This window comes from Chelonoidis abingdonii, chromosome 21, assembly GCF_003597395.2.
Source record: "Chelonoidis abingdonii isolate Lonesome George chromosome 21, CheloAbing_2.0, whole genome shotgun sequence".
Lineage (NCBI taxonomy): Eukaryota > Metazoa > Chordata > Testudines > Testudinidae > Chelonoidis > Chelonoidis abingdonii.
In genome coordinates this window covers 15,458,720-15,482,553 of record NC_133789.1, presented here as the reverse complement: position 1 = coordinate 15,482,553, position 23,834 = coordinate 15,458,720, and the positions used below count along the sequence as shown (strand labels likewise).

Genomic DNA, 23,834 nt, shown 5'->3' with positions numbered 1-23,834 from the left:
GGGTGGAGTGGGGGTGGGGCCTGGGGCAGAGCAGGGGTCGAGCACCCCCCTGGGAACAGAGAATGTCAGCACCTATGCAGGTTGCCATCTCCTCTGGAGCTGCCTTGGGTCTATCAGCGCCGCTGCTAATGGCTCTGGGTTTCTCCCAAGGTTTCCATTATCAGCTTGACAGCAAACTGGCTGGGCTATTCCGAACTGGGCGCCATCAAATCGCTGAGGACTCTGAGGGCTTTGCGACCACTGCGGGCTCTGTCAAGATTCGAAGGCATGAGGGTAGGTCCTTCGCCAGGTCTCCTGGCTAGGGGTGACTGACTGAGTCATTGGCACCTGGTAGATCCAGAACCGCTAGGTACTTCTCGTTGTGAGGGCCAAGGGAACCAATGTGTTGGACACAGAGCCAGCTGTGCCCTGGCGCTTCTAGAAAGGGCTTTTCAGAGGAAATGGCTGCCCCGCATTGCCAAAGCCCAGCCTTCGGAAATTGGAGATCGGCCTAAAATCATGACATTCTAAAACTAGTAACTTTGGCAAGTTCGTTTGCTGGTCTTTTGGGGTCACGTGTTGAAGCTTTTCTCTGCAATCACAAGGGCCAGACTCATTGCTTCTTTACTGAACGCCGAGAATGCTCATGAAATCACCAGATTCCAGGAGCTGAGACTTTAACAAGATGCTCAATTATCCTGAGACTCGCAATGAGTGGGCAACACTGGATCACTCCCTCACAGACCCAGCAATGGGGAGTGTGGAGTTCTCACAGAGGGCAGGAGACAGGACTTCCTGCCTGGCTTGTGGCTGCCTGCACAGAGCTGAGGGAAGGACGGGGTGGACACAGAGAGGCCAGGCCCCCAAATTGTATTCAGTAGACTTGGACTCGCTCTCCAGCTGGCTTTGGTGGTGACTGGAGGTAACGCAGCCCGCTGTGTAGATGTTCTCCTCTGGGCCTCACTCTTTGAAGCCCAGTTGCTCCAATGAGGGACTTCAATGCCCTCAAAGTGCAGCCCTTGATTGCACCACACCTGGCCCATGCCTGGCCCGCTGCCCGCTCCTCTCTCCTCCACAGTGCCGGCCTAGAGCTTCGAAATGGAAGAGGAGGGGCAGGCCCAGGAGGCCATGGTACTAACCTGTGCCACTGCCTGTGCTACTTTGACTTTACTGCTACTGGCACTCAGTGATCTAGCTACATCAGAGCTAGCGTGGATATGTCTACACATGCTGCAATCACACCTCTGACTGCAGTGTAGACAGTCCCTGACAATCCCATTCCAGCTAGACAAGGTCCCATCTTCCCGGGTGGCGCATCCCGTGTGCTCCTCGGCTATGTGGAGTGGGGAGGCTCAAATCTGGCCGTGGGAGGGGGCGTGCCTCACACAGGAACTCCAGGTAACTGCACCGGCAGCACAATAACCTGTCCAGGTGGCTTTGAGGAGACGCATCTGCTCCCAGGTATGGGGTACCTGTAATTCCATCCGAGCAGCAGAGCTAGCACCCAGCCACAGAACTGCCACTCGCAGTTGTTTCCCGCAGGCCAGCCCAGCCCCTCCCTCTCGTCCCGTTGCAGGTGGTGGTCAACGCCCTTCTGGGTGCCATCCCCTCCATTATGAACGTCCTGCTGGTCTGCTTGATCTTCTGGCTGATATTCAGCATCATGGGGGTGAACCTGTTTGCGGGGAAATACTACCGGTGCATCAACACCACTACGGATGAGCTCTTTGACATCAGCGAGGTGAACAACAAAAGCGACTGCCTGGCGCTGCTCCACACCAACCAGGTGCGCTGGGTAAACGTCAAGGTCAACTTTGACAACGTGGGCTTGGGCTACCTGTCCCTGCTGCAGGTGGTAAGTACTCCGCCGCGCGGCAGCTCTTGGCCTAGGGTAACCCCAGGCTGGCACAGATCCCCAGCCAGAGCTGCTGTCAGATGCTGAGTGAGAGGCTCCCTTGCAGTCCCTAGGCATCAGGTTGCTGGGCTCTATTTTATCATTATGTACCTGACAGTAGCATCTAGAGTCTTGACCAAGATCAGGGCTCTGCTGTGCTAGTGCACAGCGAGTGACCGTCCCTGTCCCCAAGAGCTTACAGGAAAAATAGGACCAAATGATTAGCCCCATTTTACAGAAGGGGGTGGGGGAAACTGAGGCACAGAAAGGGAAAGGGACTTGCCCAAGATCACCCTCTCCAGGTCAGATTGGCATGTAGCTGATCAGTGCAGGTCAGTGCAGCCCTAGCTGATCACCAGTCTGGTGCTCAGCTTCCCATGCAGTGGTGTCATGCCATCTAATGCAGGAAACAAGACATGCACCCTCTTTTGTTCAGTCACAAGCACCAAGCCATCTCCAGCTCCTGGTGGAGTGAATGGTCCAACCCCCCTGATTGCCAGAGACTCAGGATCAGGAGCTACAGGTGAACAGCTAGGCAGTGATCAGTTAACTGTGTGTTGGACAAATGCAGCCTGGAAGCTAACTGGGAAGCCGAGGAGTCAGCTAGACTTCTGGTTAGCAAAGCTGGAGCTTGAAGCAGCTCCTGGCCCAACTCAGTGGTTGACACAAGCCTGCCTCACTGCGTGACACTGCAGTTTTCCAGGCTCCCCAGTCACACGTAAAGCGCCATCTCCAGCAATCAGTGTAGCTTCTCCCCCCGAATGGAGTGTGGGTGGGGGGGTTGGTTGTTCCACAGCAGGCTGCTTGGGAATTTTTTGACATGAGGATTTTTTGTCCAAATGCCGATTTGTCGAAGGAGGAACTTCCCCTGGAAATGTCCCGATTTCAGCGACCCATTCACTGGGAAGGCTCCTCGCATCTCGGCTGGAATCTCTGGTCCAAGCGGTAGAGGCTGTGCTAGACCCTAGCGCGGTTCTGAGGGATGCAGGAGCCCTTTGGTCTGCCTGAGTTAGGGCAGGAATTTAAGCCTGGTTATTCCACAGCCCAGGGGCCAGATGTTCAGCAGCCAACGTGCTGAGCTCCCCTGGGGACTGACTCCACTGCTCTGTGCTGTCCCGGCAGGCCACCTTCAAAGGCTGGATGGACATCATGTATGCGGCTGTGGACTCCCGCGAGGTGAGTTGACACAGAGCGAGAAGCGACACGCCTGGTTTCACAGGGCATGCTGGCTTAGGGCTTTGAGGGGCACTTTCTCTGTGCTCTGCCCCCTGGCACTGGCAGCCTGGTTAGGGGCAGAGGAGCTGGGAAGGGAGGGGTGGAGCTCTCACCCTGTCCCATAGCTGAGCAGTGAACCATGGGAACAGGACACAGCCTGATGTTTCATTGATCACACATTTTGCAGGCACCACCCTCCTCCTTTGTCTTGCCAGTGGCCCCCAGAAACCAGCCCTCTCCAAAGTGCTCCAAGCTGACCCCAAACTATCAGATCTCCCTGTCTTTTCTGGGACAGAAACTGTCAGGGTTCCCTCCCCACTCTGAACTCTAGGGTACAGATGTGAGGACCCTCATGAAAGACCCCCTAAGCTTATGTCTACCAGCTTAGGTTAAAAACTTCCCCAAAACACAAATTCTTCCTTGTCCTTGGAACAGTATCGCTACCACCGCCAAATGAGTTAGACAAAGATTTAGGAAAAGAACCACTTGGAGTTCCTGTTTCCCCAATATAGCCCCCCAAACTGCTTCACCCCCTTTCCTGGGGAGGCTTGAGAATAATATATCAACCAAATAGGTTAACAAAGTGGGCACAGACCAGCCCTTGGGTTTTTAGGACACTAAAAACCAATCAGGTTCTTAAAAGCAAAACTTTATTATAAAGAAAAAGTAAAAGAAGCACTTCTGTAAAATCAGGATGGAAGGTAATTTTACAGGGTAATCAGATTCAAAACACAGAGGATTCCCCTCTAGGCAAAACTTTCAAGTTACAAAAAAAAACAGGAATAAACTTCCCTCTTAGCCTAGGGAAAATTCACAAGCTAAAACAAAAGATAATCTAATGCATTTCCTTCCTATTACTTACAATTTGTAATCTTAGGCCTGGTCTACACTGGGGTTGACGTATCTTAGTTCAACTTACCTTGCGTCCTCACGGCACGGGGTCGATTGCCGCGGCTCCCCCATCGACTCCCCCACGGCTCCCCTGTCAGCTCCCGCCTCTCACTGAGCTGGAGTTCAGCAGTCGATGGGACAGCGATCGGGGATCAATTTATCGTGTCTACACTACATGTGATAAATCAGTCCCCGATAGTTTGATCGCTATCGGCGGGTAGTATAGACATAGCCTTAAATGCTTAGTTCAGGTGTTGCTTTAGGAGCTGTATTTTGCCTGCCCTGGTTCCTCATTGACACAGAGAGAACACTCAGAGAGATAGAACAAATCCTTCCCCCACCAATTTGAAAGTATCTTCTCCCCTCATTGGTCCTTCTGGTCAGGTGCCAACTGGGTTATTTGAGCTTCTTAACCCTTTACCAGTAAAGGAGGGATTTTATGCCATGTTTATGACAGAAGCTTTGTCCCCCTACCCTATGCCTCCACTTCTTTCCCATAGCCAAGCCTTCCACTCCTCCCATCCCAGGAGCTGCTCTTGACCTTCCCTCATGACATCCACTGCCACTGGCAGACTGACGTTCTGCGGCACAGAGCTTTTCAGAGCATCTCCAGGGCAGGTGGAGGGTCTGGAGCTCCCCAGAGTGGACCAGGCTCCTGGGCAACTCTTACCACAGGCTGGCTCCAGCTTCCAGCTTGGCCAGGGGTCAGGGCCTTGGGGGAAGAGGAGGAGCAGGGTGCGTTCTTTGTTCTTTGTGCCAGGGCCCCAATGTCGCGGTGGGGGGAGGCTGGATTGTCAGCATTCCCAGTGTCCTGCAGTGCAGCAGTGACCCCATGCCTGGCAGGGAGGGAGTGGGCTGTGCCCTGCCATTCACGCGTCCCCTTCTCCTCACTCAGATTGAAGAACAGCCGCTGTATGAGACCAACCTCTACATGTACATCTACTTCGTCATCTTCATCATCTTCGGCGCCTTCTTCACCCTCAACCTTTTCATTGGTGTCATTATCGACAACTTCAACCAGCAAAAGAAAAAGATAAGTATCTCTTGGCCCACCGGGGCTCCTGGCATTCCCATAGCCCTGGAGATCCGGACGGGACCATTGGGATCAGTTAGTCTGGCCTCCTGCACAACCCAGAGCACTGCCCCATAGTCATTCCTAGCACAGAGCTTCAGGAGGCAGGCCAGGAAGGAGCGCTCTGTGGTGGGCGGTGAATTGCAGCTCCTGGGCGAGGGCACAGACTGGGGACGTGGGGTCACAGTGAGAGGTCAGATGCAGAAGCAGACCCAGCCTAGGAGCAGAGGCGCTGCTGTGCATGAGCTGAGAATCTCTTGGGCAGTTCCCTGTCGTGCCAGCGCCCACTCTTCCCGATCACTGGGGATGCTAAATGAGCTCCCTATGGGAACCTGAGGAGTCACATCCTGGGCTTTGTGCCTGGGGTTTTCTCATTTAGGATATGTAAAGGGGGCCTGGAAAGTACTCAGAAAAACCAAAGATGGTGCAGGGAGGGAGGGTCTTTTCTATGTGATTTTGACCCCAGAAGCATCAGCATTGCCAGACCTGGCCCACTGTGCTCTTCTGGGTTTGCTGGGGGGCCAGGGGCCTGGGACTGGGCACTCAGGGGTGTTGTGGAGGCACAGAGTCCCTTGAAGGACAGTGCCATAGCACCCATGGATCCCCTGCACTCTATTTGGTCTCAGAGTGAACCCCAGATTCCAGGGGTGGGACCCATGGGCAACCCCTGCCCCCCTTGGGGAAATGTGGAGTGGGGAGGGAGGGGTCAGGTGATGAGTGATGACACTGAGCTGCTTCCATTAGGAAAAGACCTAGAGGATTACAGGGAACTCCAGACGGGCTGGGAAGCACCAGGGCAGCTGGGATTCAGGAGCCAGCAATGTTTGCTAGGCTGGTGGGATCCTCCAAGGAAAGAGACATGAGCCACTGTGGGTAGCTCTGGCTAAAACATGTCTGCATTTAAAGCAGGCTCCATTCCTGGGTGGAGTAAAGAAAAGCAGGGCAGAAAAGACTCTAAAAGCCAGAGGACAGGGAGTCTGAGCTCGAGGAGAAGCTGCCCCCAGCAGAGAAAGGCCTGGTCTACACTACAGAGTTAGATAGGCATAAGGCAGCTAACATGGACCTCACTGTGTCAGTGTCTACACTACAACGGTACTCCCAGTGATATAAGTCACCCATTACCCCGGCCTAATAACTCCACCCCCGTGAGAGGTGTAGTGCTTAGATTAATGTTGTCAGGGCAATGCAGTGTCCGTGTAGAGATTGTGTTACTTACATTGCCTGATGGGGGCAACTATGAGTCATGCGCCTGGCTGAGAGCTGAGGCAGGGAGACTCCAGCTGTCAGTGCCCCACAATACCTCCCTTCAGTCAGTAGAAGCACTTCTGGGGAGGACATGCACCGCTGACAGAAGGAGCACAGTGTGGACATAAACCACTGCTTTAATTACTGCGGTGGCTGTACTTCAACCTAAGTCAACTTAATTTTGTAGTGTAGCCAAGCCCCAAGACTTGCCAGGAGCAGCAAATTCCCCCCAGTGTTACTGGAAGCTGGTGCAGATGCTTGTTAAAAACCAAAATGTATCCAAGTCTAATAATGGCAATTCCTTTTATACCTTGGAGGGAAGGACATCTTCATGACGGAAGAGCAGAAGAAATACTACAACGCCATGAAAAAGCTTGGATCAAAGAAGCCCCAGAAGCCAATTCCCAGGCCCCATGTACGGCATGTTAAAAGCATTTGAGGGCTAGTGGGAGAGGGTGTTTAGAAACAGAAGGTGCCGACAAGCATGAGCCAGGGCCAGGTGTCCAGTGGGGGAATCAGGTTTTGTGATGCCCCTCGGATCACTGTTTCTGGTCCACAAAGAGCTCCTTTCCTTTTACATCTGGCAACAAGCAGCCAGGATGAGGTTTCAGAGAGGCAGCGTCTTGGGTGAGCACCCTAAGAAACCAAGCCCTTCAGCCATACAGTACTAGTGGAGTATTTAATGCACCATACTCTGGTTTCTTTTTGTTATGGTCTCCTGCTCTGACTTCAGAAGAACTGCCTTTAACTAAGGGCTTACCCCCAGTGGGCCAGGACCTGACCCTGAGTACTTGCCCAGATACCCCTGCGTGCTTGCTTGAGCACTTGCTGAGCTCCTGACCCTGAGAAGCGCTAAGGACTGACTTCCTCGCTGGGAGCTGAGCGTGCTCAGCGCATTGTATGTGGGGGGGGCACTTAGCATCTCCCAGAATCAGCCCTGTGGAGAGGAAACCTCCCAGGAAACTAGGTGGGGGATTCCTCCATGGCCCCCCATGGTGTTAGAGTCCTCCTGCTGCTGTCTCTTGGCTGAGACGTGCCCCAACGTCCTGCCCACCTCTTGTCCCATAGCCCTTTTCACAAGCACCGAGTGTTCGCCCCGTGTCCTGATTACCGTCCAGCCCAGGTGATTCCATCCCCTGCCCGTGGTTCCTAGGCAAAAGAGAGGAAGAATGGTATGGGGAGGAGGCAGGACAGTGATAATGGAAGGCAATGGCTAGTGTGGGAGAGGCAGCTCCCCCAGCCCAGGAGACAGGGGAAGGCATGTGGTGACCTCTCTGGGCAGCCAAGGGGAGCACTTGTGCGGGAGCAGGCAGCTTCCCCCCAGAAAGCTCAAAACCCGCAAAGCAGATAAAGCTAGTTTAGCCCATGCTGTTCTGGAGGCTGAGCCAGGACGGGTGGGCATCTGGCAGAACGTGCTGAGAGCGCATGCTGAGTGCGTTAGATGTTCCCAGCCATTTCAAATGCTGCTAGGACAGAAGGGCCCTGCTGGGACCACGAGCACAGCCCCTTGGTTGTTGGAATGGTGAGAGTGGCAGTGGTTGTAAAAATGCCACCTTCTTTGAATTTTGAATCTGGGTGAGCCCATCAGCTCTGTGAGGGGAAGAGGCAGCATGGCCTAGTGGCTAGAGCAGTCACTGGGGCTCAGAAGACCAGTTCTCGTCCCATTTCTGATCCTGGCCTGCTGGGCAATCATGGACAAGTCACTTCACTTGCTTGTGCCTCAGTTTCCCCAATGGTAAAATAGGGATTATGGTACGGATACTGATATGCTTTGGAAAGCACGCTGAGATCTCTTGATGAAAAGGGCAATGTGAGAGATTGTTATTCCTGTGATACCACCTCCCAAATCCCCTTTTCCTGTTAGCTGTTTCTACTCAGCTTTATAAATCACTTGCTCATTTGGATTTCTTTAAGTTTTCCTTTCCTTAAAACTTCCAAATGGCGCACAGCCACTGTTCTCCTTCTAGCAAACACAATTCTGTCACTGCTCCATCTTCGAACTGTTGTTTCTCGTAGTGCATGTATTTTCCTTTCTGCGTGAGCCTCATGTCACACTCCCAGATATGTGTCAGTGTTACAGCTTGATGTTCATAATGGCCAATGAGTTTTGTGGCAAACTCCATGATGCTCAGGGTTTGCTCAGGTATGGGCCTGGGGTGAAATCCTGGCCACACTGAAGCCAAAGGCAAAACTCCCATTGATTTCCCTGGGAGCAGCATTTCACCTCTGGTCTTTTACCTCTCCAGCAACTGCTGCACATTTGGCTCTGCCAAGCATTCGGGTTCAGGTTTTCAAAGGTGCTGAGGATAGTCAAGTGCTTCTAATGATGGGGTGTAAATCAGGGGTTCTCAAACTTTTTCTTTTTGAGGTGCCCCCAACATGCTATAAGAACTCCACAGCCCACCTGTGCCATAACAACTGTTTTTTCTGCATATAAAAGCCAGGGTTGGCGTTAGGAGGTAGCAAGCAGGCCAATTGCCCGGAGCCCCGTGCCATAGAGGGTCCTGCAGAGCTAAGTTGCTCAGGCTTTGGCTTCAGCCCCAGGAGGTGGGGCTTCAGCTTTCTGCCCTGGGCCCCAGCAAGTCTAATGCCAGCCCTGCTTGGTGGACCCCCTGAAACCTGCTTGTGGTCCCCCAGGGGGCCAGGGCCCCTCGTTGAGAACCACTGGTCTAAATTAGCTGTTACCACTCATGAAAGAGATCTTGGAGTCACTGCAGAGTTCTCTGAAAACATCTGCTCAGTGTGCAGCAGCAGTTAAAAAGCTACCAGAATGTTAGGAACCGTTAGGAAAGGAATAGAAACCAAGACAAAAATATCACAATGCCACTATCTAAATCCAGCCCTTGAATACTGCGTGCAGTTCTGGTCACCCCATTTCAAAAAGGATATAGTGGAACTAGAAAAAGTTCAGAGAAGGGCAACAAAGGTAATCAAGGGTCTGGCCTAGCTGCCATACAAGGAGAGATTAAAAAGATTTGGGCTCTTCATCTTAGAAAAGAGACGATTAAGGGGGCATATGACAGAGGTCTATAAAATGATGACTGGTGTAGCAAAAAGGAAGAGAGAAGTGTTAATTACCTTTTCCCACAATACAAACACCAGGGGTCTCCCGATAAAATTAATAAGCAGCAGGTTTCATACAAACAAGAGGAAGTACTTTTTCACCACATTGTACAATTAACCTGTGGACCTCATTGCCAGGCGATATCGTGAAGACCAAAAGTATAACTGGTTTCAAACAAGAATTAATCAGTTCATGGAGGATAGATCCATCAATGGCTATTAGCCAAGATGGCCAGGGATGCAACCCCATGCCCTGGGTCTAAACCTCTGCCTGGCAGAAGCTAGGAGGGGAAGACAAGGAGTGGATCGCTCCAAAATTGCCCTGTTCTGTGCACTCCCCCTGAAGCTCTTTACTGGTTGCTCTTGGAGACAGGATACCGGGCTAGATGGACCGTCGGTCTGACCCAGCTCTTATGAAAATCCCCAGCTTTTCCCTATTCCTGGCAGCTGTTAACGGTCCTAGAATAGAAAATGGGGGTGGTTAATAATTAGATGATTGTGACTTTGACTTTTTTGAACAGGTACAACTCAAATGCTGTTTGCAGTGCTGTTGTAGCCATGTCGGTACCAGGGTATTAGAGAGACAAGGTAGGGGTGGGATTGTCTTTTAGTGGACCATGTGTTGGTGAAAGAGACAAGCTTTTGGAGCCACACAGAGCTCTTCTTCAGGCCTGGGAAAGGTCCTGAGAGTGTCACAGCTCTGTAGCTCGAAAGCTTGTCTCTTTCACCACACAACTTGGTCCAATAAAAGACATTCCGTCCCCATAACTCAGTGATGACCTTTCCCATTTTTGCCATGATAAGCAACTGGCATTAATTAGGGTTCAATAATGATCCATCGTGGGGAGGCCCAGTCATTGAGCCTGGCACTTGGGAGACATGTCATTATTACATCATAATATACGAGACATGTGCCAGCTAGCCTCCATCTTGCAACACCCACTGACCTCAGCAGCAGGTGAGGGGCCCAGAGCACCCAGGCAGCACGGCCCAGATCCTCAAAGATATTTAGGTGCCTAACTCTCATGGGAGGCTCTGGGCCCACATCCTTGTTGCATGATCACACTGCACAAGGGATAAGACAGATGGGTCTCTGTCCTCTTCTAAACGCTGTTTCTCTCTCTCTCTTTCCGTTTTTGACTTCATTCTCCACTGTGCCCTGTCTGTCCATTCCACCTCCTGGCTTGTCCTTCTGCCTTCATCTTCACCCACGTTCCATGTATTAAAGAACAAATGTCAGGGGCTGGTGTTTGACATTGTGACAAAGCAAGCTTTTGACATCATCATCATGGTCCTGATTTGTCTTAACATGGTGACCATGATGGTTGAAACAGATGACCAAAGCCCAACCAAAATCAGCATCCTCTACAATATCAACATGATTTTCATCGTCATCTTCACGGGCGAGTGCTTGCTCAAAATGTTTGCCTTGCGTTATTACTATTTCACCATCGGCTGGAATATCTTCGACTTTGTGGTGGTCATCCTCTCCATCGGAGGTAAGCGCCGGCCGCCAGCTGCATTTCCATTGACTCAGGCAAGCCGCCAAGTGGGTTCTGTAGCAACCAAGATAGAGAAGAAATGTCTAGATGGGAAATATGGATATGGTGGCACCTCCCTGCCTGGGAGACCTATGGCCCTGCCTTGGAGCCCTAGCTCTGCCACTGTTCCTGTGCCTGCTGCAGTGGTGGTAGGAGTGGATACCCTCTATGAGCCACTTTGAGAAACCCACCACCATTCCTCTTTGGACAGACTGGGCCTCCCCTGAGCACTGTTCAGATGGGCAGAAGTCCACCCCATAAGAGGGAGGACACATCATCCTGCCTCCCTCCTTAGATAGATGACTGGGTGTGGGGGGACCCTACTAACATCAGTCACCCAAGAAGAGGTGGGAGGGTGGCAGGGCCCCCAAAGCAGTGGGTTTCAGAGTTAACAGCCCATAGGGATGCATGGGACATTTCACCCCTTTTAGAGCAACTGTCTGAGGCTGTCTGCAGACTCAGACAGCAGCAAAGAATCCTGTGGCACCTTATAGAGTAACAGATGTTTTGGAGCATGAGCTTTTGTGGGTGAATACCCACTTCGTCGGATGCATGACCCACATATTCACCCACGAAAGCTCATGCACCAAAACGTCTGTTAATCTATAAGGTGCTGCAGGATTCTTTGCTGCTTTTACAGATCCAGACTAACACGGCTACCCCTCTGATACTAGACTCAGACAGCTGTCTCTGCATTGTCATGCTCAGCGCATGTTTTCACGACTTTCTTCACAACCAGGAGAGCTAGAAACATGATTATTTATGTATATTAAAGCTGAGATTCACATGACTCCAAGTGCAGGGGCCCATTGTGCTTATGCCTTAACCTGGTCCTGCTCCCCAGGTGCTCACCCTAAAAAACTCCTTCCTGTGTGCTCACTAAAACCTTCCCTGAGCATGCACCCTAAAGTGCTTCCCACAAATCCTACCCCACGTTCTCACCGAAAGCAACTCCCCGGGTTCCATGCATAAAGGGATCCTACATGGGCAGACCTCCCCTTCTCCAAGGGGCTCAGGTCTGTCTGCAACCCCAGGCACCTCGCAGAGGGCTCCCTTGCTGCCCGCTTTCAGCCTTCAGGAGGAACTGTACAGCACACCCCTCTAGCATGGACTGGGGTGCAGCAAGGGCTCGGAGGGACTTGTTGTTTCTGGGAGGGCGTGTCTCATTAGCGACGAGTTGGTACATTTTAAGCTTTGCATGTGCGCTACAAGGCTGCTTTAGATAAACTCATACATTCAAAATAATAAGGCCCACCTGTTCCCACTGTATCCTCAGAACACCCCTGGGGCACAGGGCAATTCCCCATTACAGACAGGCAGGTGAGGCCAAGATCACACAGGACATCTGTGGCACAGCTGGGATTCGAAGCCAGAATGCCTCAAATCCACTGCTGCTGCCCTAACTGCTGCATCGTCTTTGCTCAGCAGCCTCTCCCTGTTCTCCCTGTGTGAAAGAATAGGGGGTTAAAACATGATTGTCACATTTAGCAAGAGAGAAGTGCCAGAGGGCAACGGCAAAGAGCAAGGGTTAGATTGAGCAGTAAGCAAAACCTTTCAACCATGAAACACATCAGGCAATGGGGCAAGTAGCAGTGGGACATGGTGGATTCTTAGATGGTGGCTGGATGGCAAATCACAGGGAACATAGGATTGTACAGCAGCACTGGCTAGGGAACTTTCCTGAGGCCTTTTCCAGCCCATGTGAGTTTATGGTCCTCTGCTAAGCACCCTTGCCTTCACATGCATTCACCTCCTCAGCTCTCCAGCACAGAGGGTGGATGTAGACCCAGAGCAGGCTACCCATTGCTTCACTATTTCAGCTCATGGAGTGAGCCATGCTTACTTTCTTTGCACCCCTTTTCAGGTATCGTCCTTGCCGACATCATAGAGAAGTACTTTGTGTCCCCCACCCTCTTCAGGGTGATCAGGTTGGCACGAATTGGGCGTGTTCTGCGGCTGATCCGAGGAGCAAAAGGAATCCGGACTCTCTTGTTTGCTTTAATGATGTCTCTCCCTGCTTTGTTCAACATCGGCCTCCTGCTGTTCTTGGTGATGTTCATTTACTCCATCTTCGGGATGTCCAACTTTGCCTATGTCAAGAAGGAGTCTGGGATCGACGACATCTTCAATTTCGAGACGTTTGGGAACAGTATCATCTGTTTGTTTCAGATCACGACATCTGCTGGGTGGGATGGTCTCCTCAACCCTATCCTGAACAGTGGCCCACCGGACTGCGACCCAGACTTGGAGAATCCCGGAAGTTCAGTAAAAGGAAACTGCGGCAACCCGTCTATTGGCATCTGCTTTTTCTGCACCTACATCATCATCTCCTTTCTGATCGTTGTGAACATGTACATCGCCATCATCCTGGAGAACTTCAACGTGGCTACAGAGGAGAGCAGCGAACCACTCTGCGAAGATGACTTTGAAATGTTCTATGAAACGTGGGAGAAGTTTGATCCAGATGCCACCCAGTTTATCACGTACAGCGTGCTGTCAGATTTTGTAGACACCTTGCAAGAGCCACTCAAGATTGCCAAACCAAACAAGATTAAATTAATCACCATGGATTTACCGATGGTTGTCGGAGATAAAATCCACTGTCTGGATATTCTCTTTGCACTGACTAAAGAAGTGCTGGGTGACTCAGGAGAAATGGACGGCTTGAAAGCCACAATGGAGGAGAAATTCATGGCTGCCAACCCATCCAAGGTTTCCTATGAACCCATCACTACGACTTTGAAAAGGAAGCACGAAGAAGTCTGTGCCATAAAAATCCAAAGAGCCTTCCGAAGGTATTTACTAAAGCGGTCAATGAAACAGGCATCTTATCTGTACAGGCATAGTCAGGAGGGAGTCATGGTCTTTGCAGAGGGAGCACCGGAAAAAGAAGGACTAATTGCAGACAAAATGAACGAGATTTATGGGAACAGTGATACACACCTGGAAACGGCCCCAGGCCTGGCTCTTGCAGCACCAGTTGCAAGCCCAGAGACTCGAGCTGCTCCTAGTGAGGCGAAAAAACAGGATGAGGAGCGAGAGGTGAAAGAGTCATTAGTATAACAGAAAGCACTTTTCATCTTCCTATCCTGCAAAGACTCCATTTGTATCTCTTCTGCAAGAAAGCACCCATATCCCTCTCTATAGACAGCTAACGCCATATTACTGTATTTCAGACCCATCTTAACTTTTTAAACAGAACCTCATATTCATTACAGCGTTGAGTATTTTTCTTCTGAGGTAAATGTGAAATCTCTCTATTGCTGGTGAAAGAGAAACACTGTAAGTTTTAAAATAATATAACCATGGTAGCGATGTGTTTCAGAAGTTAACAACTGGGTATGGCTCTCCTTTTATTTTCAAAATTATTTCTTAATATTATTTCACACTTGAGGTGTTTGCCCAGTTATTGTTCCCGAAGTGCAATGAATTAGAGGAGAGAGACGAGCCAAGTGAAATAATATTAAAAATAATTACAGAAAAGATAAGGTTTTGTGAACAAAAATCTCCAATGTCTTAAAAGTAGCACCTTTCTTTTGAATATTTGAATAGGCGTTATGGATTTTTGTTATATACAGTAAAAGTGCAATTATGTCTTAAAGATTTGTTTGCATAGTAAAAAAATCTGCAGCTATATTCTCAGGGTTAAATGCCAGCTTGTAAAGTTTTTCAGAACACTCATCTACACCAGAAAGCATTCAGCTCAGAACAGTAGGAACGTCAACTAGTTATTTCCACGCAGCTCTTCTGGGTTCCCATTTAGTCTAGGAACTGGATTATGTGAAAGGAAAATAGTTATCAAAATATGGCATATGGGGACTAGTTCCCAAATATTCCCACTTCTCTCTACAGAAATACCTCTAGTCCAGCTTCACCAAATCTTAACTAATGCACATCTCCTGGAGCAGGAAATCTTTGTTCCCATCAAGTCACGGGCTGCCATGTGGAGCCAGATCAGGTGATAAAACAGTTGGTTGCACTGGAATATTTATAATGAATTGCTTGATCAGGTACATTTACAGAATTGATATCTACTCGTGGAAAACCTTGTGCTTTCTTGGTGATTAGTACCTTCCTCCCACCTTATGAATTAACAGTCCTCTGGGAGGATAGTACATATCAGGGCAAAACATATGTGCAAAGCCTAAAATAGTAAAGCAAAAAGTCACTTTAGAAATACTGTTTCCCTTTTCTAAATCTTATTGGCAGCTCCTCCTCCCATACACAGTGTCCTCTGACTGGGCAGGGAGACTTTTCTATCACATCTCTTTAGTGTGGAGTTGGACTTTCTGCTGTGGAAACAGATGGGGCAGAGTTTCAAAACAGGCCTTCCTAACTGATTAGCTTTGACTCTGAATCCTTTGTCTTGATCAATCCATGGATCTGCTCAGAGCCGCATCATCCACTATCACGCTGTGAACTAGAGCAATAGTCGCACTGCGTAACATAAGCTGGAACCTGCTCAGCTTTGGCTAATGGAGTCATGCTCTTCTGTTCAGTTTCTTTTTCAGATGAAGTGTCAGAGGTGCCAAAGGGTCACTGCGCATCACCAGTGGCCATCACGAAGGGCCCTGGGTCTAGCCAGCCCTGGGCAGCCGGGCCCCTCTCTAGAGACTTGTTTTCCAGACTCCTGTGGAAGTAGGGGCCTGATCTTGCAGCCCCAGCTCAGGCCAAGCTCCTAGCAACTCCCTGGCAGGCAGTGAGCATGGGGACAGCATGGCACATTCAGCATGGGTCTCAGTGCATTCCCCTGCTCCCATAAAACACGCCCCAGCCCGTGCTTAGCTTTAAGCCTGGGAGTCGCTCAGTGGGTTCCAATGGGACTGCTCTCAGGCTCAAGGTTATGCACACATTGGGCTGGAGCTGTTTCACTTGAACTTGCCCTTACTGAAGCCAATGGCAAAAGCTTCCATTGGTGCAGGCTCAAGCCATGACTCCTGCCATCCCCTCCCCACTGGCGTGGGCACGCACAGCCTGAGAGCAAAGGAAATGGTGCTGCTGCAGAGGATGGAAGTGGTGGAGAGCCAGCCCCTCCGGAGCACCAGGGTGGGTGGACTGGGGGAGGTCAGGGGGAGCCAGGGACATAGCCTGAAGATTGACTGAGCACAAGGGCCCTGCACACAGGTCCCCTGCACAGGGCTCTGTGGCTGCTGGTGTAGCAGCTGTAGAGTGACTCTGCCAGGGCATCATGGTGTGGAACGAGGCAGGCCTGCGTCCCACGGTACCCCCAAGCAGAAGCAGAAAGCCCCTCTGGAGGCAGGCAGGGATTTGGCCCTGCATGATTTCTGTGCTGATAGAACTGTTCTTCCTTCCCCTTGGGTCTCCTTCCTGCTGGATGTTGTGACTGCGATTCAGGAACCAAGCAGGGGGAAATCCCTGTCTGTTGGAGCCAATCAGTGTTTTGCCACTGACTTAACCAGGGCTGCAATTCCACCCACAGTCTGCAGCAACTAGGCTGGGAGCCAGCTGCCCACAGAGAGACCTGCTGTTAATGAGCAGTCATTGTTCTTCCTGACCAGCCTTGTCTGGGTTATTGTTCCCAGTAACTTTCCCAAAGGCTCTTCCAGTGGAAAAAGGGTGATTTCTCCTAATGCAGAGTCCTGAGCAGGAGCTGCAGGTTTGTGTAATTTTTGGTGGTGCCCAGAATGCTCGAAGTCCCCCCACCCCCATGCCTAAGGCTCTGGGAGGGAGTTTGGGTGCGGGCTGTGGGCTGGGGCAGGGGGTTGGGGTGCAGCAGGGGATGAGGGGGTACAGTGCTTACCTTGGACAGCTCCCAAAAGGGACCCACACACCGCTCTGGCAGCAGCTCCTACACGGGGGGCCAGGGGTCTGCATGAGTCACTGCCCGCAGGCACTGCCCCCACAGCTCCCATTGGCTGCAGTTCCAATGGCAGAATTGGGGCAGGGGCAGCGCGCGGAGACATCCCACCCCCAGGGGCTGCAGGGACGTGCCGGCTGCTTCCGGGAGTGGCGTGCCATGTGCAGCGAGAGTGGGCAGGAGGCCGCTTAGCCCTGCTGCATGGCCAGGGGTGGTGGCAGGGGCCCCAGGACCCTTTTAAATCGCCTGGGGGCAGCAGGTGGGGCTGGGAGATGTTCCAGGGGAAGGCAGGTGAGGATGGAGGAGAGACCCAGCCCCAAACATTGGTAGAGCTGGTCCCTGTGCTCTGAATATTCTTGGAGCACGGCCACCACAGACCCATATAACTTGCTGCCCCTGGTCCTGTGGGCTCCTCCTCTGAGTGTACTTGCCTCAAACCAGCAGCAGAGGGTTAGGGTTCAAATCCTCTTGGGCGCTGGGGTGGCAGGGTGAGCATATTTGCTGCAGGCAACAAAGTTCTCCGCTCATCAGCGGCACTGTGTGATGTCAGCGTGCCCAGGGCGATGGGGCTAGTCACTGCTTGAGAGGTGTGTTTACTTGTGAACTTCCATGGAGAAAGGGGGGTGCGGTCCTGGCAACCAAGATGTTTTACAGCCGCTGTTGCTTGTCCATATTTGTTGGGCAGGGGTGGAAGAATACCAGGGAGTTTCAGTCAATGAGCTCGAGCAATTTCTCTTTGTATATTTCTTAAAATAAAAACTGGAAATGCTCAATCCTGTTTAGAAACGTCTCTGATTTGTGTCACATCAGCTGCCAACATTCCCATTAACCCCGTGGAGTCCAATCCACCACACAGCACTTGCTGCCCTGCTAACCCGAGATTCACCCACCCCTCTGAGCTACTTAGCTTGGGTACTTGGAGCCCCCCCGCCCAGCAAAGTAATTTAATTTGCCAAGTCCATTTAAAAGAGAAAGGGTTTGGGGCGGGGGGACTAGAGAAGTAGCTTCATTCTTTAGGGCTTCGAACTAGCAGGTCAGCTCCGCCCCTGCATAGCTAATACTTGAGCTCCAGTTGCGGTAGCTCCTCGCCACCCCTCAGCCAGCCTGCCTGCCCCACTCCACACAGCCAGGAGGCCTGGCTCAGCACAGAACGGTGCACAGCTGCCAAGGGGCCCACCCTGCAGAGTCCCTAACGCAGGCCAGAGCACCAGGCTGTGTGTGTCTACATGGCACACTAAGCCCAGGACTGGCTCAGGTTTGAGCCCAAGTCCCCACTTCTGTCCACATACAAATCAGTCTGATTTGGGTCAGCCAGCTCCTGGGCCCCTGCTGGGGTAGGAGAGGTCAGAGCCCAAGTTCTGCTGTGACTCAGGTCCAAGCCCTGTCATCGTGTAGTGTGGATGCAGCAGTTCACAGTGCAATGTGAACGCATCAGCACAACTGTGAGACCTGCAATTGTAAACCCAGGTTTGCAGTGCAGTGTGGACATGCAAGCCCAGGTCCCGCAGCCCTGGGCTCCCATGCAATGTAGTCATATCTTGTGGTTCCAGTGTGAGGCAGCGGCAAAGCACCTGGAAAGAGCAGGGGACAAAGGCCAACAGGGTCATATTGGGTGCCACCATGGGGGTCACTGAACGTGCTAAGGAACCTGGCCCCAACTGTGGGTGCTGGGAGCTTCTGAAAATCTGCCCCTTCCCCCCTTCCCTTTCACTCTCTCTTGCTCACTGCCTCCCTCCCACCCTCGTTTCCTTTAAAATAAATAGTGAGACCTTTAAGCTGCTAACAGAGGACTCTGGACCCTGAGGTTTAACCCTTGGCTTCCCCGCTGCCTCCTTGTGTGACTGGGGTGAAAGAAACAAGATTCATGACTCTTACTGAGCAGCTTCCTAGAGAGGAATTGCAAACTAGACAAAGCAAACATAACAGCAATGCTGCAGGTGCATACACACTGCACAGGTTTATTTATAGCAATGCACACAGGCCCCAGAGGGCGCACATGCACGTGCGCACGTGCGCGCACACACACACACACACACACACGCTGCCTAGGTGTATTTACAGCAATGCACGAAGGCCCCAGAGGTTGCACATGCATGTGTGCACACACACACGCTACCTGGGTGTATTTACAGCAATGCACGAAGGCCCCAGAGGTTGCACATGCATGTGTGCACACACACGCTACCTGGGTGTATTTACAGCAATGCACACAGGCCCCAGAGAGTGCACATGCATGTGTGCACACACACATTGTATGGGTGTATTTATAACAATGGACACTGGCCCCAGAAAGTACATACCATGTGCACGTGCGCGCACACACACACACACACACACACTGCATGGGCTTATCTCATTTCAGTTTTCATTCTTGGCTAAGTTCTGCCCTTCTAAGGGAACGAAGTGCTGCTGGTTTAAGAGCCACGTGCCATGCCCATGCTCAGGGGTTAGCCCAGGGCACCAGAGAGGCTGTGGGAGGGAGCTGGGGGAAGTGCACACAGCTGGCAGGGGGGGCAGGGGTGTTTCAGGCATTGGGCACGCAGCAAAGGCAAGGATGGTACAGGCTACGCCTAAGCCAGTGCCTCCCCGATCTGGACATTGGGGCGCTCAGTACAGGGGTCCCAGGAGAGGTTCTCGGCCTCTGCTGTGCAGGAAGGCGACGTGCCGATCCAATGGACCCTTCTGGCCTTAGACTCAATGGCTGTACAGATCCCCATGGTAACTGCTGACCCCCACCCTCGGGTGCCAAAATCCTCTTAGCTCTCCCACATGTACCAAGTAACAAAGACCCTAATCCATCCTCCCCACAGCCCTCCAGACCCTGGGACTCCCCCGGGAATTCACTCCTGAGCCTCCATCTCCTAAAGTCCAGCAGCCAAGTCCCTCTCAGCCCCGTCCAGCTCCTCGCAGCCCCCCGCATCTCCTGCAGCGAGCAGCCAAGACGTCTCCCACTCACTGAATCCTCATCAGCTGCTCGTTTGGGCTGTTCCGCGGGGAGTCCTGCAGCTGGGCCAGGGCAGAGCTAGGGTTGCCAACGTGGTAATATTTAAAAACAGGACACTACAGTAAGAGTGCTGGAACCTCCCCTGCCTTGCCCCTTCCCCCAGGGTCCTTCCTTAGAGGTTTTTAAGGTCAGGCTTGACAAGGCCCTGGCCTGGATGATTTAGTTGGGGATTGGTCCTGCTTTGAGCAGGGGGTTGGACTAGAACCTCCTGAGTTCCCTTACGGCCCTGATATTCTAGGATTCCCACTCCTGCCCCATTTACTCCCCCAAACCCCCTGTCCTGCCCTGCCCTGCCTCTTCCCCTAAGGCCCCATCCTAATCCACTTCTCTTCTCCTCTCCCCATGTCGCTCGCTGCTTTACCCCTACCACCCACCCCACCCGTGTCAGGGACTCACCTGCGAAGCCGGGGCTGGAAGCTGCAGCCACCCGACGCAGGTAGACGGCAGCCCCAGCTGAGTAGGGGCTGAAGCAGGTGATGACCCAGCGCCTCCCCCGCTTGAACTAATCGGACTTTGGGTGTCCAGTCAGTAGATCTGACTGGATGCTGTCAGGTCCCCTTTTTGACTTGACTGTCTGGTCAAAAACCCAGGCCCCTGACCACCCTAGGCAGAACAAGTGTCTCTACTGGTCCAGTTCATCCATGTTTGGGCCGGGAAAGGGTCAGCGTGATGGGAGCAGGAGTGGGCTGAACCGACTTCACATGGGGTGGGAGTCTCTTCCCATAATGCCACTGGCAGGGCTGACCAGGGAGCCTCCTGATAAACAGATCTCGGTGAATTGTTTTCTTCTTGCAGTGGCACAGCATGTCCCCCATGGCATCCAGGTTCAGAACAGCAGGCTCTGGAGCAAACCATGCAGTGGAGTTGGGATACAGCCTTCGCCTTCTCTCTGTGTCACATTGGAGCTGCCAAAAGGACACAAGTGAAACCCAACTCCACGATGAATAGGAATAGCCCAGCAAAGAACACATCTGCATACACTGCCTGGAGTCAGAGACCTAAAGGGCAGGTAACACTGTGTTCCTGTCCATGAAGACACAAACACACTTTCTTGGTTTTTGTAGTAAACAGCTGGGAGAACCCCAGGCTTGCTTATTACCTGGGTGCCATTTAAGTGGGCTAGGAAGGTCCAAACAACCAGGGAAAACCCTGAAGAACTGCTCTAAGAATAAGAGCTTTTCTACAGAATCTGTGACCTCTGTAGGCAAGCTGCCAGCATTCTCTGTTTGGTTGCACAGACTAATTACAATCATTCAGAGACACCTGGGAGCACTGCGCCGGTCGGCGAGGCAGTGTGCACTATCCTTTATTTTTATCATGCTGTCTCTTCCGCCCCAGACCACTTGCGCATCTTATGTGTTTGTTCAATCTTATCTCTTGGACTGGACGCTCTTTGGAGCAGGGATTGTCACTGGTTCTATGTTTGCCCAGTGCAATGGAGCCCAAAACCAGTTGGTCCCTAGGAACTAGCATTATATGAATGTTAAATAACGTAAGCCCTGTGGCCAGGAACTCTGGACAGGAAAGAGCTCACTACTCCCTCTATTGGTGAAGAAGGAAATGTGCTGCCATAGAGAACTTCATTTGCATAAACTACCTACCCACAATTCCTCTAGTGACACTCAAAAAGTCACCATAACTAGACTTGAACTTGGATGTTGGGGGGTAGTGGGCTCCAAACAAAGACCCTCCCCAAAAGAGTTTTTGTATTATAATGAAAAGCTTGTTACTAAGAGTGGAAACTCTCCTCAAGAATCACAAGTGCTTTTTGGGTCTTCTGTGGGGACTTCACTGTGACAGAAAAGGTAGGCTGAAAACTTTCTTATGAGAGATGATACAACAGACAGCTGTAGAATTACCCGGAGCTAGCACCTTAATAAGTCTGAGCTACAAAGATGGATTAGGTGATGATGTCTCCAGACAAGAAGTCCCCTCAGGAGTGAAGATAGCAGTATCCATATGCAAATCTATTTCCTGATCCCAGGTGTGAGTGGTGCAGTGGGTGGGTGAAGTGGTGCAGCTGAAGGACAGTCAGCTGGGGGATATTCTTGTCAGCAGGTGGGAAGGCAGTTAGACAGACTACTGCTCAAGTTACTGGAAAGGGGAAGGGTATTTACTGAATGAAGGAGGCAAACCTAGTGACAGAGGATGTGGAAAAAGCTAATGTACTCAATGCTTTTTTTGCCTCTGTCTTCACAAACAAGGTCATCTCCCAGACTGCTGCATTGGGCAGCATGGCAAGCATGGGGAGGAGGTGACCAGCCCTCTGTGGAGAAAGAAGTGGTTCGGGACTATTTAGAAAAGCTGGACATGCACAAGTCCATGGGGCCGGATGTGCTGCATCTGAGGGGGCTAAAGGGGTTAGCAGATGTGATTACAGAGCCATTGGCCATTATCTTTGAAAAACTCATGGAGATCGGAAGAAGAAGAATCTGGAGAACCTCAGGCCAGTCAGCCTCACCTCAGTCCCTGGAAAAGGAATCAATTCTGAAGCACTTAGAGGAGAGGAAAGTGATCCAGAACAGTCAGCATGGATTCACCAAGGGCAAGTCATGCCTAACTAACCTAATTGTCTTCTATGACAAGATAACTGGCTCTGTGGATTATGGGAAAGCAGTGGACGTGTTATTTCTTGACTTTAGCAAAGCTTTTGATACAGTCTCCCACAGTATTCTTGCTGGCAAGTTAAAGAAGTATGGAGTGGATGAATGGACTATAAGGTGGATAGAAAGCTGGCTAGATCGTTAGGCTCAATGGGTAGTGATCAATGGCTCCATGTCTAGTTGGCAGCCAGTATCAAGTGGAGTGCCCCAAGGGTCGGTCTTGGGGCCGATTTTGTTCAATATCTTCATTAATTAATGATCTGGAGGATGGCGTGGATTGCACCCTCAGCAAGTTTGCAGATGACACTAAACTGGGAGGAGTGGTAAGATACGCTGGAGGGTAGGGATAGAAAACTACAGAGGGACCTAGACAAATTAGAAGGATTGGGCCAAAAGAAATCTGATGAGTTCAATCAGGACAAGTGCAGAGTCCTGCATTAGGACACGGAAGAATCCATGCACTGCTACAGACTAGGGACCGAATATGGCAGCAGCAGTTCTGCAGAAAGGACCTAGGGTTACAGTGGACAAGAAGCTGGATATGAGTCAACAGTGTGCCCTTGGTGCCAAGAAGGCTAACAGCATTTTTGGGCTGTATAAGTAGGGCATTGCCAGCAGATCAAGGGACGTGATCATTCCCCTCTATTCGACATTGGTGCAAGGCCTCATCTGGAGTACTGTGTCCAGTTTTGGGCCCACACTACAAGAAGGATGTGGAAAAATTGGAAAGAGTCCAGCGGAGGGCAACAAAAAATGATTAGGGGGGCTGTAGCACGATGACTTATGAGGAGAGGCTGAGGAACTGGGATTGTTTAGTCTGCAAGAAGAGAAGAATGAGGGGGGATTTGATAGCTGCTTTCAAATACCTGAAAGAGGTTCCAAAGAGGATGGATCTAGACCAGGGGTCCCCAATGCGGTCTTAAATGCGCCCGCATCCTGGCCCGCAGTTGCGCATCATGGCGAAATGCCGCCTCTCACTGACATCGCTTGACCGCCAATGGCATTTCAGTGGATGCTCGACCGCCCCACGGTCCTTCGTCTGGTGCCTGGCCACGTACGAAAAGATTGGGACCAGCTGATCTAGAACCTGTTTCGAGTGGCAGCAGATGACAGAACCGGAGTAATAGTTTCAAGTTGCAGTGGGAGGTTGTTTAGGTTGGATATTAGGAAAAACTTTTTCCGTAGGAGGGTGGTGAAGCACTGGAATGGGATACCTAGGGAGGTGGTGGAATCTCCTTCCTTTGAGATTTTTAAGGTCAGGCTTGACAAAGCCCTGGCTGGGATGATTTAGTTGGGGATTGATCCTGCTTTGAGCAGGGGGTGGGACTAGATGACCTCTTGAGGTCCCTTCCAGCCCTGATATTCTATCATTCTATGATTCTATTTCACTCTTTTTTTGCATGCACGTTCTGTTGGTGTGTTTTCCCAAGTTCATGACTGTTCCCTTTCCCCTTGTCCAGATTTCCTTGTCTGCTCACAGTCCCAGAGAACTTGCAAGTGAGGAAATTC

General features: G+C 51.3%; 1 protein-coding gene across 1 annotated transcript in view; it reads left to right on the top strand.

Moving 5' to 3' along the window:
• SCN4A (sodium voltage-gated channel alpha subunit 4) overlaps window positions 1-14,268 on the top strand; it is a 170,352-nt gene extending 156,084 nt beyond the window's left edge. Inside the window, exons 20-26 of the mRNA XM_032768355.2 lie at window positions 151-273; window positions 1,556-1,834; window positions 2,996-3,049; window positions 4,875-5,012; window positions 6,607-6,711; window positions 10,588-10,858; window positions 12,765-14,268. Of these exons, the coding sequence (XP_032624246.1) occupies window positions 151-273; window positions 1,556-1,834; window positions 2,996-3,049; window positions 4,875-5,012; window positions 6,607-6,711; window positions 10,588-10,858; window positions 12,765-13,963 (2,169 nt within the window). The 3' untranslated portion in view covers window positions 13,964-14,268. The remainder of the gene's footprint in view (window positions 1-150; window positions 274-1,555; window positions 1,835-2,995; window positions 3,050-4,874; window positions 5,013-6,606; window positions 6,712-10,587; window positions 10,859-12,764) is intronic.
• Window positions 14,269-23,834: the final 9,566 nt, after the last annotated feature.